The sequence below is a fragment of the Macaca fascicularis genome, chromosome 11 (genome assembly GCF_037993035.2).
Source record: "Macaca fascicularis isolate 582-1 chromosome 11, T2T-MFA8v1.1".
NCBI classification, from domain to species: domain Eukaryota; kingdom Metazoa; phylum Chordata; class Mammalia; order Primates; family Cercopithecidae; genus Macaca; species Macaca fascicularis.
Window position 1 is genome coordinate 15,830,497 of NC_088385.1, and position 15,048 is coordinate 15,845,544.

The 15,048-nt window shown below is 41.8% G+C and overlaps 1 protein-coding gene across 2 annotated transcripts in view; it reads left to right on the forward strand.

Annotated features, from left to right (window-relative positions):
• The first annotated feature begins 1,907 nt into the window (after window positions 1-1,907).
• Window positions 1,908-15,048, forward strand: part of FAM234B (family with sequence similarity 234 member B) — a 36,588-nt gene continuing 23,447 nt past the window's right edge. The window contains exons 1-2 of one of the 2 annotated variants that reach the window (XM_074006301.1): window positions 1,908-2,432; window positions 12,872-13,267. In XM_074006301.1, the coding sequence (XP_073862402.1) occupies window positions 13,177-13,267 (91 nt within the window). In that variant the 5' untranslated portion in view covers window positions 1,908-2,432; window positions 12,872-13,176. The remainder of the gene's footprint in view (window positions 2,433-12,871; window positions 13,268-15,048) is intronic. The other variant, XM_005570195.4, reaches the window with a different exon arrangement.

The window sequence follows — 15,048 nt, forward strand, 5'->3', positions numbered from 1 at the left end:
TAGATGACCTACATAGATGTAAAATATGTTTTTTAATCATGCCTCTAGAGATGTGGCAAGCTGTAGAAATTTTGGGTATTGTAGAATGCTGAAAGAATTAATAAATAAATACATTACTAAACCATTAAATTACTATGAAATGTATTATTTGTTATTAAGTTACAAATTCTAAATTGTTAAAACATTAAGAAATTATTGATAAAAAGAGTGAACACTTAGAAAACACTTAAGTACCAGGCACTGTTGTAAGTACTTTCCACATATACATTTAATTCTCAGGAGAACTCGATAAACTAGAAACTGTTTTGTCCCCATTTTGCAGATGAGAAAATTGAGGTGGGGAGAAATTAAGCAACTAACCCTCTGCCTGGCATCTAGGAAATGAGGGAGTCGGGATTTGATCTCCACAGGCCTGGCTCCTGGCTCCAGAGCCTGTGCTCTATCAGAGACAATGACATTTTTTTTTTTTTTCCCGTGGGAAGAAAGGAGGTGAGACTGATTGCTGGAGACTCTCAGATTACTCCCACAGGATAGTCCTGTCTGCAGTTTCTCACGGGAATTAGGCAGCCTGCAAATGAGATTATCTTGGAGCTTTTGTTGTGACCCTCAGAAGTTACATTACCTTTCTATTTCTCAGCTTTCTCTTAAATAAAACAAGGAGAGTGGGACTAGATGGCCTCTAGGATCTGTTCCAGTTCTAAGATAACATAGTATTAGCATCCCTGCACTAAAATGCTGATCTCTTGCTTGTGGGAAAGCAGCAAGTCAGTTCTTCCTTCTACACCACTGTGCCTGGTCCTGAGGCAAGCCAAATTCAGAAGGCAGAGAGGGCCCGGGTGGTGTTTGCATTTTCCGCAGTGACCTCAGTGGGTGTTTGGGCAACAAAGGTATTCACATTCCACTCGGTAGCTAGAGAGGAACTCACAGGTATTCTCTATGTAAAGGTAAGGATCCTGATTCATTTGGCAGCTGCTTTGATTTTTTTTCTTTAATTGAAAAAAAAAGTACATTAAATTTGGGAAATACTATTCTAAGCTGCAGTTCCTATATTCAAATGGAAAAAAGTTGTGGAGGGATGAAAGAGATTTCCAGAGGGACAAGGAAGACAAAGTGGGGGAAAGCTCAGAGAGCCAAGGAAGGAGGGATTCCTGGGCGCTGGCCTCCTGGCAAAAGTCATTCGGGCAAAGCTGGGGTGATTATGGAGCGTGGAGATGCCTTAAAGGTCAAGCATTGATATCTGAGGAGCTGGAGATGCTGCATCTATTGGATGTGTGTACACAGTCAGTTGCTCCTTCTACACCCTTCAACTAGAAGCTGCAGCGTAGGATGCTGAGTAGACACCTGTAAAGAACTGGGAGCAAGAAATGAGGGTTCCAGCTAATAGCAAACTTCAACCTCTACCTAAGAAGCATAATAGAAACACTCTTACTAGGTGCCTACTGTGTGCTGTGTGTTTTAAACAGGTCATATCATTTAATTCTCACTGCAAGCCTGTGAAGTATGTAGTATGCCTTTAATTTAAAAAAAGCAGCTGCAGCTCAGATGCCCCAAGGGACTTGCCCAAGATGGCCCAGCTAGTAAGTGATGCAAGCAGGATTCAAATCCAGTCTGCCTGATTTCAAAGACCACGTACACTGCACAATCCACACCTCCTTAAATATCTCGTTCGAATCATTTTCACTGCAAGCTTACGGGGTATTTTCTCCCCATTTCACTGACAAGGCAAGTGAGACTCAGAATGGTGAGGTGACCTGCACAGGTAGGGTGGAAGAAAAGTCTGCGGAGCTTGTACTCGGGCTTGGCTTCCCTCGGCTCTGTCCCCAGCAAGCAGGTCTCACCTTTCCCGGTGCCAGCCCGGCGCACCGCCCGCCCGGAACTACGCTTCCCGGCAGAACCCGGGCGTGCGCACGCGCACCGGGGCCTCCGCCATGGCGACCGTGCTGTCCAGGGCGCTCAAGCTCCCGGGTAAGGAGTCGCAACCTTGCGACCACCCTGTCCCCGCCAGTGTTGGAATAAGGGGAGGCGAGGCTCTGGGGTGAGGCCGGTCGGGCCTTGGCCTCAACCCAGACACAGCTGCAGGCGCCCAGTGGCGAGGAGGGTGCAGTCCCTGGGGGCTGGGGTTCCTGTGCCACCAGGGGGCGAGAGGGGCGTCCAGCGGGGCAGGGGTCGCGGGTGCCGGGCGAACGCGGAGACGCGCGGGGAGAGGGCGCCGAGCAGGTGTTGTGGCGGGGAGTGTCAGGACGCCGGTCGCCGCTGTCCCGAGGGGAGGCTAGTGAGAGGAGCATCCTTCCCGAGCGCCGCGGACCGGGCACCGCGGGGACTCCGGCGCCTTCTGTCTTGGCTGGACCTGGGCGGGGGCGGCGGGACGGCGAGTGGCCCTCTGTGGATCATCCCCTCTACCTAATGACAGCAGCGAAGCATCCATGAGGCAGGTGGGACAGGTGTTTACGTCCCTTCCTAGTTTACAGAAGACAAAATGAGAGTTATTTGGCTAATTGAATTGTCCCAGGTCTCTCAAGTATTGGGAAAGCTCGGCCTTGAACGTCAGGGGTCTTTTCACTCTAAATCCTGAACTTTTGATTCCACTTGGTCGGTCTCCAGCTGCCGAGATTAAGCATGGGAAATGATTTGGCACCTATAAGTTGAAGATAATGTATGGAATCTTCTTTAAGGCAGCGTTAGGGGTGATGACAACTTCCAGAGCTGATTCAGTACTTCGGGCAGCAGCTCCAAGTTTTTTTTTCCTTTCTTTTTTTTTTTTTTTTTTTTCCTTCCTGAACCTCCAGAGTAGGATTGTACTGTTAGAAACTTGCTATTTTAATAAAAATATATTTATTCCACCCAAGTAAATTTTAAACATTAGGCTTTAGAAAAACTGATGGTTCTATCTAAATAAGTTTTAAGCATTAAACTATAAACATTTGTTTGCTGATAATTTGTATTAGAGGGAAAAGCAGTTGCTTTCACTGTTATCTCTAGAGAGGGCTCTTTGGGTGTTGGGTGGATAGCTAGTTTGAGGTTGCAGGGGGATTACAGGGTCCTTGTTCTCAAGGAGCTTCCAGTTTGCTACCCTGAAGTGAACCTTGCCATTTGGATGACACTGGGTTGGATATTAATTTGCATTTCTGTCCCCAGACTTCATGACCTCAGACAGGTTTTTTTTTTTTTTTTTTTATGGGCTCATTGGAACATTGGAAGGAACACTGATAGTATCTGTCTTGGAATGTGTACATAACACTGGAATTAAATGAGAGACGTGGCCCTTTACTTGCAGGATTAATTTTTTACTTTGAAGAGAGTAGCCTTGTATATCCTTAGTGTAGAATGATATCCTCCCAGAGGGGTAATAAGATGTCAGACACATTTAGCTTTATTTCTTTTTTTCTTTTAGGGTCCTTTTTTTTAAAAAAAATTTTTATTTCAGTGTAGGTCATTGTTATTCTCTAAGAATGAGAATGCGGGGAAATCTTGCTTTAGCAACTCTTGAGCTCTTTTGTGTTCTTATGCCCCAAGGCTGTGGTGTTATTACTCCCTGGAGTATTAGTTATAGGAACTGGTTGGGGTTCCCATAGGCCAGTCCCTGAGCCTGTTTGGCAGGCAGCTTGGCCCTGAACCCTGAGACATGCTTGATACCTTTTTAGGCCCAGATATAGTAGGCATGTGTTCTTTCATGTGATGTGGGTTTTAAGAAAATAAAACCACTTGCACTTTTCCTCGTCTTCTTGCCCTTTCTTGCCTCCACCCAAAATACTATTGTTAGTTTTTGCATTAGGTACAAGTTGTTTTCATATAGCTTTTTTTGACTCCCCTGTAATTGGGGTTCTGAGACTGCTGTCCTGTTTGGGCTACTGTGTTATGTTCCCGTAGTTAACATCCCCACTGTTTTCTTTTTTGTTTTTGTTTTTGAGATGGAGTTTCGCTCTTCTTGCCCAGGCTGGAGTGCAATGGCGTGATCTCGGTTCACTGCAACCTCCGCCTTCTGGGTTCAAGCAATTCTCCTGCCTCAGCCTCCCGAGTAGCTGGGATTACGGGCATGCTCCACAACACCCGGCTAATTTTGTATTTTTAGTAGAGACGGGGTTTCTCCATGTTGGTCAGGCTGGTCGCGAACTCCTGACCTCAGGTGATCACCTGCCTTGGCCTCCCAAAGTGCTGGGTTTACAGGCGTGAGCCACTGTGCCAAGCCCCAACATCCCTACTGTTTTCATGTGTGAGGACGTCAGGATGGAATGGTGGCTGAGAGCATGAAACAGGCTCAGATTCAAATCCAGTCTTTACTTAATTAGTTACTTAATCTCTTTAAGCTTTAGTTTCCTCATCTGTAACAATAACATTATTATGGAACATTCACTCTATGCCACACATTCTACTACATATTTACCTCCTAGGGTTATCTGAAATAGTAAAGGACATGGATGTACTTAGGAGATCTAGTAAGCTCTGACATACGTTAATTAGTCAGTAAGTGTTAGCTGTTGTCATCAGCACCATGCTCATTTATGAATGTGATACCTGAAGGAAGGCTTGATGTAATAGTGAGCTCTTGACAGATCTCAGCAGCCTTGTTAGAAAAGAGCAGTTTCGCTAAGCTCGGGAAGGAAAGATGTTTGGCTCACATGCATAAAATGAGGTTAATTAGTAGCAGAAGGCCAATATGACATTCATAAAGCCAGTAGGACAGCTTGTCTCCTAAGTATATATGTATTTTTTTCCTTAGGCCATTTTATAGTTTGAAGGTCAAACACTGGAGGGAATATCAGAGCAAAATGATTTTTTATGATTTGTTTTATTTGTGTAACTTAGAGTCATTATATGCCCTTGGATAAACTAACCCATGATATGAATTATTTACCTTTAGTTGCAGTAGAGTGTATTGTATAGTATATGTACAGTACAGTGTATGCTATAGTATCATATATGTTATAGAATAGTGTATGTTTTAGTATATTTCCTGAAAACATTTGGGTATGGTATAATTGCATCACTTTCCTATTTGTGTTTTCCTCTCTACCATTTTGGAAATCCTATTATATTTAAACAGCATCTTTAGTCTTCCTAAGAGGAAAAGCAATAGCTGTGGAAAGCTCACTTACAATGATTTGCTATGAAATCAGTGCCCTCTCCCTTATTCTTTGAAAACCTTTCATTCATTAAAAATTTGGGTGCTGGCTGAAAGTAGCAAGGAAGCGAGTGAGTGTTAAGTGTCCTGAACTTGGAAGCTGGATTTGATGCCTAGCTCCTCAGCCTGAGTAGGACTTAAGGCAAGTTGGCGGACTTCTTTTCCTTCACTCTCTCTTATTGTCTTTCTGTAAATAGAAAAAAAAATTATTTAAGACTTCTGTAATAAAAACTTGCAGTCGGTGATCCTTAAGCTGAAGTTTGTTTTTGCACTATCTGAAAAAAAATTAGTATAAAAGTATTTATTCCTCTGAAAAGGCTGGCCAAGAACTGGCCCCTAGTCTTCTGTAATGTAAAGAAAGCACAGGAGTATGATAACTCTGAGCACTTGTGTGCTTGTCTTTATATTTCGGCGATATCCTGGCTGGGTCAGAATGCTTGGACATCAAATTGCATGTTCTTTCTCTGAGGACTTTTGAGATATTGCTCCACCATCTTTTAATAGTGTGTGTGAGTATGGAGAAATCTTTGCCTGATTTTTGTTCCCGTCAGTAGTGACTTGATTCTTTTTCCTTTGGCCTGGCTGCTCATAGGATTCCTTCTTTGTCCTTGAAGTCCTGCGCCTTTACTAGGATGTATTTCAGTATTGATTCTTCTGAATCAGTTTTTTTTGGGACTCTGTGTACTCATTATTCTGCAGTTTTAGGTCTTTATTGTAGGAACTTTTTTTTTTGCAACCCTTTAAAATACTGCTTTTGGTATTTTCTTTTCTGTTATCCTCTTCCGTCATGCATATATTGGCTCACCTTTGTTGTCAGTATCTATCATGTTGTTTCTAGTCTTTTTAAAAAGCCTTGATTTTTTTCCATGGGATCATATGTAGCCAGTACAGACTTTGAGGCCAGACTAGTTTGAATTGTTACCTATCACTTGCTGTTTAACTATAGGCCAGTGTGTTAGTCTGTTTTCGCACTGCTAATAAAGACATACTTGAGACGAGGCAATTTACAAAAGAAAGAGATTTAATGGACTTACAGTTCCATGTGCCTAGGGAGGCCTCACAATCATGGTGGAAGGTAAAAGGCACATCTTACATGGTGGTGGCAAGAGAGAGAATGAGAACCAAGCGAAACAGAGTTCCCCTTGTAAAACCATCAGATCTCGTGAGACTTACTCACTACCATGAGAACAGTATGGGAGAAACTGCCCCCATGATTCAATTATCTCCCATTGGGTCCCTCCCACAACACATGGGAATTATGGGAGTACAATTCAAGTTGAGATTTGGGTGGGGACACAGAGCCAAACCATATCCGCTTAACTTAAACTTTAAAGCCTCAGCTTCCTCGTCTTGAAAGTGAAGACAGTAATGTGTCTACCTCACACAGTTGTTATGAAGATTTGCTGAGATAAGAATTTTTTTTTTGAGACGAAGTCTTGCTCTGTTACTCAGGCTGGAGTGCAGTGGCACGGTCTCAACTCACTCTAACCTCCACCTCCCCAGGTTCAAACAATTTTAATGCCTCAGCCTCCTGAGTAGCTGGGGTTACAGGCGCCTGCCACCACACTTGTCTAATTTTTGTATTTTCAGTAGACACAGGGTCTTGCCATGTTGGCCAGGCTGGTCTTGAAGTCCTGGCCTGAAGTGATCCCTCGCCTTGGCCTCTCAAAGTGCTGGGATTACAGGCGTGAGTCAGCACCCCTGGCCTGAGATAAGACATTAAAAGGGCTTGGAAGAGTGTAGGATAAGTGTTCAGAACTGCCAGCTGTAGTTATTTCCATTTCATTTTGCTTGATTTTCACTAGTCTGTTCTTTATGTCTCTGACTCTGTTTTCAGCAATATCTGTTCCTTTAGCTGATTCCAATAAGGATTTCTTTTCTCAAATTGGTTTTTTATTTTTTCCAGTGTTTTCCTGAGTGCTTATTTCAGAGAAGACGATTTTCCTAAATTTCCCAGACTCTGTGGGGAAGTATATGTTCATTATTTCTTCCATCTTGTGGTGTGATTTGTCCAGCATTTGTTCTTCAGCTAATTGTTTGCTATGTTTCATTGTTACTTCTTTCTTGAATATTCATAGAGCTTTGTGGTATCTTGTGGAATGAGTACTAAACATGGCTTCTTTCTGGTTATTACTCACATTTAAATGGGGCAGTTGTTTGACAGCCTGGCTATTGCCAGAGGGGTGATGTAGGGCAGTTGGAAGCTAGAATGTAATCCAGGCCTGTTAAGTCAGCTGGCTCCCCACCAGCACGCTTCCTGTGTGGATGTCTCTATCCTGGCTAGGACGAGGCTTTTCACAGGACTGTAGGGTGCTGGTTTGGCGTTTCCTTCACTGACTTTGTTGTGCCAGTTATCAATTTATTGCCTGTGAACTCCAAATTCACCTTTGTTGACTGATCTGTGAAAGCGGGTGTGAGCCCTTTTAAATATCGTTTGTCCTGCCTTGGATATTGTCTCTCAGTCCTAGGGGACCTTGTAGAGTTCTCTTCCATCTTTATGTTTACTCTCCTGTCTTCGCTTAGTAATTTTTTATGTTAAACTTGTCCTCTTTGAACTACTGCTTGGCTTCTGCCTCCTGACTGGGTGCAGTCAGAGTGATTATGCCCGGTGACTTTTCGAACCTGCCATCCTGACAGTGTGCTTTTTGTGACGATGTCAGCTTGTGCTTTTCCTCCTTCGGTCCTACTTCCCTTTGACTCTGTGGTGTCGAATGGGGCTCATTGGTGCTTCTGTGACCCCAGACTTTGTCTTTCCAAGCAAGCAATTACTGGTTTGGCTGTATTTGTGGAACAAGGGAGGTAGTATAACTTGTTGGTTAGAACAACAAGTAGACTCTGCAGTCAGATGCCTGGGTTTGAATCCTGGCTTTTCTTTTGGCTAGTTCTGTGATCTTAGCCATCTTACCTCTCTATATTTTATTTTTCTTGTTGATAAAAAGGGGGAAAATAATAATAATATCTACCATATGAGGTTGATGTGAGGATTAAATGAATTAACACATGCAAAATGCTTGGATCAGTGCCTGGGACAGTAGGCACTCAATACACTTCCAGTTGTCATCGTCATCATCATCATCATCATCATCTTACTGTTGTCATGATTATTAATGCTGTGAACTCGGCTCATTGCTGAAGATCTGCAATGTATGTGCAATATATATCCACAAGATGTATTTGCCTGCTCTTACTGAGCTTTCTCAGCTGAGTACAAGTTTCAGTGCATTTGGTTCATAACTTGTGGTTTGGGAATGCGACTGTTTCCTATTTTGTGTTCTATTTTTATTTTTCTTTATTTGTCTTCCTGGTTTTAGGAAGAGAATATGACAGAAATGCCCACTTTTGCCATCGTTAACTAGAAGCATGTAATCTTGCTAAACAGACCAATTTGACAGCAGCTTTTTTCTCAAGGAATGCTTGCAAATTGTTTTATAAATTTCTTACAGATTTTATAAGTTCCTGGAGCATATGCTTCTCTTCCTGCCTGCCTGTGATAGTACATAGCATGAGAAAAGTGAATTTCCTTTAAATTGTTTTGCTGGGCAGCATTTTATTAATGATTTCACTTTGACAAAGGTACTGTTTTAGCCCGATATGTTTCTTGCAGGGTGGAGACTGACTAGCAAGATTGAATTTGATGTCGATGCTAAATTTTTCACTTGGTGCTAAAAATCCAATTGCACAATTATAGGGTGGCTTAAACATGTGTTCAAAATGCTTGGGAGTTTTAATTGAATCAGTATGTGATGTGAATGCCAAGAAAGCTATCAAGATCTTACATTATAGAAATTGAACTGTTATTTGCTATCTGGAGTAGATAGGAAATAGGTCTGCCCTCCCTTTCTCTGGTCAGACTGTACCTAGGATTGTATCCAGTTCCAGGAACCATACTTTAAAAAGCACAGCCGTATCACATTGTGTCCAGAGGAGAATGACCAGGATGTTGAGGACACCTGAAACAATGCTTCTTCAAGTCATGGGTTGAGAGAGGTGGAGGTGTTTGACTTGGAGATGAGAAGAGTGGGGGAGGGCACTGGGAGATACAATGCCAGCACCAGTGATGGCAATGATAATAATAGAAGCTAAAATTTGTTGTGTGACTATAAGCCAGGCACTGAGAACCACACATATATTATCTTATTGGATTCTCATCACAATCGTATGAGCTAAAAAGAATAATTATTCCATTTCATAAATAGGGAAATTGATGCTCAATAAAGTTAAGAAATTTGAGACCACATAGTTCATAAGAGATATAGCCAGGATTTGGCTTGATGTTTGATTGTGAAGAATTGAGCTCTTAAATACCATATCATATGTCTCTTGTGACTGATACCTTTGAGTGTTTGAAGGACTTGCATGTGAAAGAGGGATCCCAGAAATTAAAACTGGAGTAGATAATTGGCAACTTCCCAGAAAAAAATTCTTGAATCAGTGTAAAGAATTTTTTTCTAAATTAGAGGTCAGTGAAGCCCTAATACAGGTTACATTCAGGTGTTTGCTAAGTGACTGATTGGTAGGTCTTTGTAAGTAGCTAGTTGTAAGTTTGGGATGGGGTGGGGATGGATTATGTGATCTTTAAGGTCTCTTGCTGTGCTTTCTCAAGTGACTCTAGAGTTGAGAACTCTGTGTGTGCTTTCCTGTTTTTCAGATACATATAAACATTTTAAATTGTCAAAAAATACATACACCATAAAATTTACTATCTTAACCATTTTAAGTATACAGGTCAGTATTAACTGTATATGCACCTCATCTCTAGTACTTTTTCATCTTGTAAAACTGAAACTCCATACTTATTCAGTAACAACTTTTCCTTCTACCTCCAGACCTAGGCAACAACCATTCTACTTTCTGTTTCTGTGAATGTGACTACTCTAGATAACTCATATAAGTGGAATCACACAGTATTGTCTTTTTGTGCATGGCTCATTTCACTTAGCATAATGTCCTCAAGGTTCATCCATTTTGTAGCAAGTGTCAGAAGTTCCTTCCTTTTTAGAGCTGAATAATATTCCGTGGTATGTACATATCACATTTTGTTTATCATGTCAGGTGTATTTTAGCTAAAAAACAAAACAAAAACAATCACTTTAAAAAGCATTAGAGTTAATATTATTCTAACAACCCATGGCTCTGTGTGCAAATTATTATGTATAGAGTTATCTGGGATGGTTAGGGAATGGTGTGCCCTAATTTACCAAATAATTTGGTTCATGGAGTAGAAATACAAATTGAAGGAGATTATCTGGAACCTCTACTGACCCCATGGCATATTCTGAAAGTACTATTTTGAATTAAGTTTCTAATAACTGATTTATTTTCTTGTAATTTGTGCCTTTTAAAAATCAAATATAATATTTATTGGGCAAAGTGTGTAGCTTTGAAAATAAAAATAAATGGAAATAATTTCTAGTTATTAGGATGACAGATTATTCAGTATTTCTTTGGATTTTTTTTGAAAGTCCTTAATGTTATAATTCTGTGGAATGTTCATTTTAAAAAATCTAAAATTTATTGTTTTTTTAATGTACCAAATACTAGACTTTAACACCACAAGTTTTACTTCCAACATCTGGTATTGGAGGAACCAGCCACCAGTATTTCAACGTAGGTTCTTTCTATTTTCCCTAAGTGTAGCCGGTCTGAGAAATAAAGAGAAAGAGTACAAAGAGAGGGATTTTATAGCTGGGCCTCTGGGGGTAACATCACATATCAGTAGGTCCGTAATGTCCCGAGCCGCAAAACCAGCAAATTTTTATTAGGGATTTTAAAAGGGAAAGAGGTGTATGAACAGGGAGTAGGTCACAAAGATCACGTGCTTCAAAGGGCAATAAAGATCACAAGGCAAAGGCAAAATTAGAATTACTCATGAGGGTGTATGTCCCGCTGTGCATGTATTGTCTTGATAAACGTCTTAACAGAAAACAGGGTTGGAGAGCAGAGAACCAGTCTGACCAAAAATTACCAGGTTGGAATTTCCCCATCCTAGTAAGCCTGAGGGTACTTTGGGAGACCAGGGCATGTTTCAGTCCTTATCTCAACCACATACGATAGACACTCCCAGAGCGGCCATTTATAGCCCTCCCCCAAGGAATGCATTCCTTCCCCAGGGTATTCCTTGCTGGGAAAGTAGTTCAGCGATATCTTCCCTACTTGCACATCCGTTTTTTAGGCTCTCTGCAAGAAGAAAAATATGACTCTATTCTGCCCAACCCCGCAGGCAGTTGGTTATCTTCCCTTGTTCCCTGAGAATTGCTGTTATTCTGTTCTTTTTCAAGGTGCACCGATTTCATATTGTTCAAACATACATGTTTTACGATCAGTTTGTACAGTAGTGGTCCTGAGGTGATGTACATTCTCAGTTTATGAAGATAATGGGATTAAGAGATTAAAGTAAAGACAGACATAAGAAATTATAAGAGTATTATTAGGGAAGGGATAAATGTCCATGAAATCTTCACAATTTATGATCAGAGATTGCAGTAAAGACAGGCATAAGAAATTATAAAAGTATTAATTTTGGGAATTGATAAATGTCCATGAAATCTTCACAATTTATGTTCTTCTGCCACGGTTCCAGCAGGTCTCTCCATTCGGGGTCCCTGACTTCCTGCAACAATCTGGTCTCCATATAGTGTTTTATTCTTTCATTTTATTAATTGAACAAACTGAGATATAATGTATGAAATGACATCACCAAGGCCAAGGTGACCCAGAGGTAGACACTAGCATTAGTAATTATTCTTTTCCTCTTTTTAATTAGCTGGGTTATGTGTTTTTTATTTTTAATATTTCCTCTGAACAAAAGATTTAATGATAGAGTTTACATTAGTGATAGATTACCAGATAAAGTCTCCCCAAAAGAAACATTTTCTTGGTTGTTACTTGGTGGTAACATGAAGTAAAGGCATAAAATCATTCAGTCATTGGCAGTGAGGCCAAGGGGTGAGTGGCTTGGGAGAAGGTGTGCCTAGGCCTTTCTGTAATTTCTGTCTCAGCTATCCCAAATCAACACTGCAGGCTAAGTAAAAAAAAGTGCTTTCCGTGCAAAGCAGCCTCAAGGCAAGTCCCCTACTTCTGTATTCCAGCTAGATCACCACCCCTCCCAGAATGCTTGCTCAGAAGAGCAGTTTTTGGGGGTAAACACTATTTACTAAAAGATATACTGAAAGGGCCTTCAAATCACAGGATGGTTCTTAGAAGTGAGATTTCAATACATCTTCAGATGAACATTCAGTGTTCAACTTTCTAAGTTGTTTCCATAGAAACAGTTGGGAAGCCACAGATATCGGGCTGTGAGAAGCAGCGTATGGAGAATAATTGTTCTAAAAGTTTACCAGGAAAGATTAGGACGTCACAGATGTAAGAAAATCTGAGGCAGTATGCACATTAGGCACATGGAGAGTTGACACGAAGCCATGGTCTTTTTCTTGAGTGAGATTCGAACACATTAAGAGAGCTTTCTTTTTAAACTGAAGACATTTTAAATTTGCTAACTTCTGCCTCCTTTTCCGTTGTCTTCAACTCATGCAGGCAGTGATCCTGGAGCACTGCTTTTGTTTTTCCTTCCATTCCTAACCCCCGCTTCGCTGGCTTGTTTTACAGATAGCCACCAAGGTTCAAACTTGATGTAAACCTGGATTTTTTTGTTTTAGTTTTCTGTGTTCTCCTGGGTATTTACAGATGCCATATATTTGGTGAGGGTGTCTCCTCCCCAGTTCTCCTTGACTGTCTGTTTTTCTGTCTTTTCAGGGAAGAAGAGTCCAGACCTAGGGGAGTATGATCCCCTCACCCAGGCTGACAGTGACGAGAGTGAAGACGATCTGGTGCTTAACTTGCAGAAGAATGGAGGGGTCAAAAATGGGAAGAGTCCTTTGGGAGAAGCGCCAGAACCCGACTCAGATGCTGAGGTTGCAGAGGCTGCAAAGCCACATCTTTCGGAAGTCACCACGGAGGGCTACCCCTCGGAACCCCTTGGGGGCCTGGAACAGAAGGCAGCCTCCTCCCTGGTGTCATATGTGCGCACATCTGTCTTCCTGCTGACTTTGGGGATCTCGATGATCCTGGTCCTCCTGTGTGCTTTCCTGATCCCCTGTCCTCCCAGAGATCTGCACAGCACCTGGAGCCGCCATTTGGGCTCCCAGGGAGGTGAGCTGCAGAATCTTCAGCCCTAATCCTGAGAAACTTCATGCTATCTCTCATTACATTTAAATTTTCCTCTAAATCTGAAAACTTAATATGTGTCATGTGGCATTCCCCACCCTGCCCTCCCCGCTGTGTGGAGGTGGCAAGGAGATTAAGATTTGAAAGAAAACAAACACCTCCAAAAACCTGGGAATCACTGCTCTGTGTGTCTGTTGGCATTGGTCTTTATTCGACCCAGAGAGGACGGGGCTGGTTTGCTGGGTTCCTACTGTGGAGCCAGCACTGTATCGGGGGAATGCAAAGCTGTAGGAAGGGCTATTTACAGAGAAAAGCAAGGTTCAAGGCCTGGCTGCACCAGGTATAGGGCTCTTGTAGAACCCTTCGACATTCGTTGATTATAGAGGCCTGATCTAATTTAAATGATAAAATAATTTCATTTCCTGTAAAAGATAGTTGCTATCTTTTCTTTCTTGCTCCTCATGGTTAGGGTGGTGCTGTCTGAGTAATTCCAGCTATTCTGTCTCCTTTTGGAGCAGGCTTCTTTAAAACCTCTTGCTCTAGAATGGGACTTACGTCTCACCTGTGTTGAGTAGTCCTGTCTCTTGTGAACTGGATTAGGCTCTCCTCAGACCCTGGCATCCTGTTGATCTAGAAATGTTTATCTCTGCCACTTCTCTGAGCCTAGTTGGATTAGCTTCTGACAAGTTCTGTGTTCTCATCTTCAGTTTCTCTGAAGGCAAGTTTAATTTACATATATTTATATACAGTCTAAAGGTGACAGATTGTTGGTGTGTCTGCCACCCAGCTTTAGAAATAGAACATCATTGAGACCTTCACAATCTCTTGTGTGTCCCTCCTGACCACATCCTTCTCTGCCCACCAAAGGCCTCTGCTATCCTGAATTTTTTGTTGATTATTCCTTTTTCTGTAAAGTTTAACCATGTCAATATGCCAGGTTTTAAATTTTACATGAATTTAATCATGCAGTCTTCTGTGAACTGCCTTTTTTTTTTTTGGTGACAGAGTCTTGCTCTGTCACCCAGGCTGGAGTGCAGTGGCACAATCTCAGCTCACTGCTGAGACTTCGCCTCCTGAGTTCAAGTGATTTTCGTGCCTTAGCCTCCCATGTAGCCGGGATTACAGGAGCTCGCCACCACGCCTGGCTAATTTTTGTATTTTCAATAGAGACGGGGTTTCGCCATTTTGGCCGGGCTGATCTTGAACTCCTGACCTCAGATGATCCGCCTGCCTCGGCCTCCCAAAGTGCTGGATTTATAGGTGTGAGCCACTGCGCCCAGCCCGTGACCTGCTTTTTTGTGCCACTTAATTTTCTGAAAACAATTTATTGAGATTCATCTATATTGACGCATTATACCTGGAATTTATTCATTTTCACTACTGTCTAATTTTCCATGGTATGAATATCCCATGATTTATCCATTTTACTGTTGATGAACCTTTAAGTAATGCTTCCAGTCTTTTTTTTTTTTTTTTTTTTAAATAAATAAGTGATGCTGCTAAGAACATTTTTGTGTGTGTTTCCTATTGCAGTGTATAAGAATTTCTCTAAGGCATAAACCTGGGAGTAAAATTGCTGGATCATACCGCAGGGTGTGTGCATGCTCATTATTAGTAGTTTATGTTAAATTATTTTCCAACGTGGTTGTACCAGTTTACACTTCCACCAGCAGTGTGTGAGTTCTCTCCAAATTGTGTGGGCATCCTCGGAGTCCACACTGTTGGGTGGTCGGGGGATGGAAGTCCGGACTCCACACGAGGCCTCT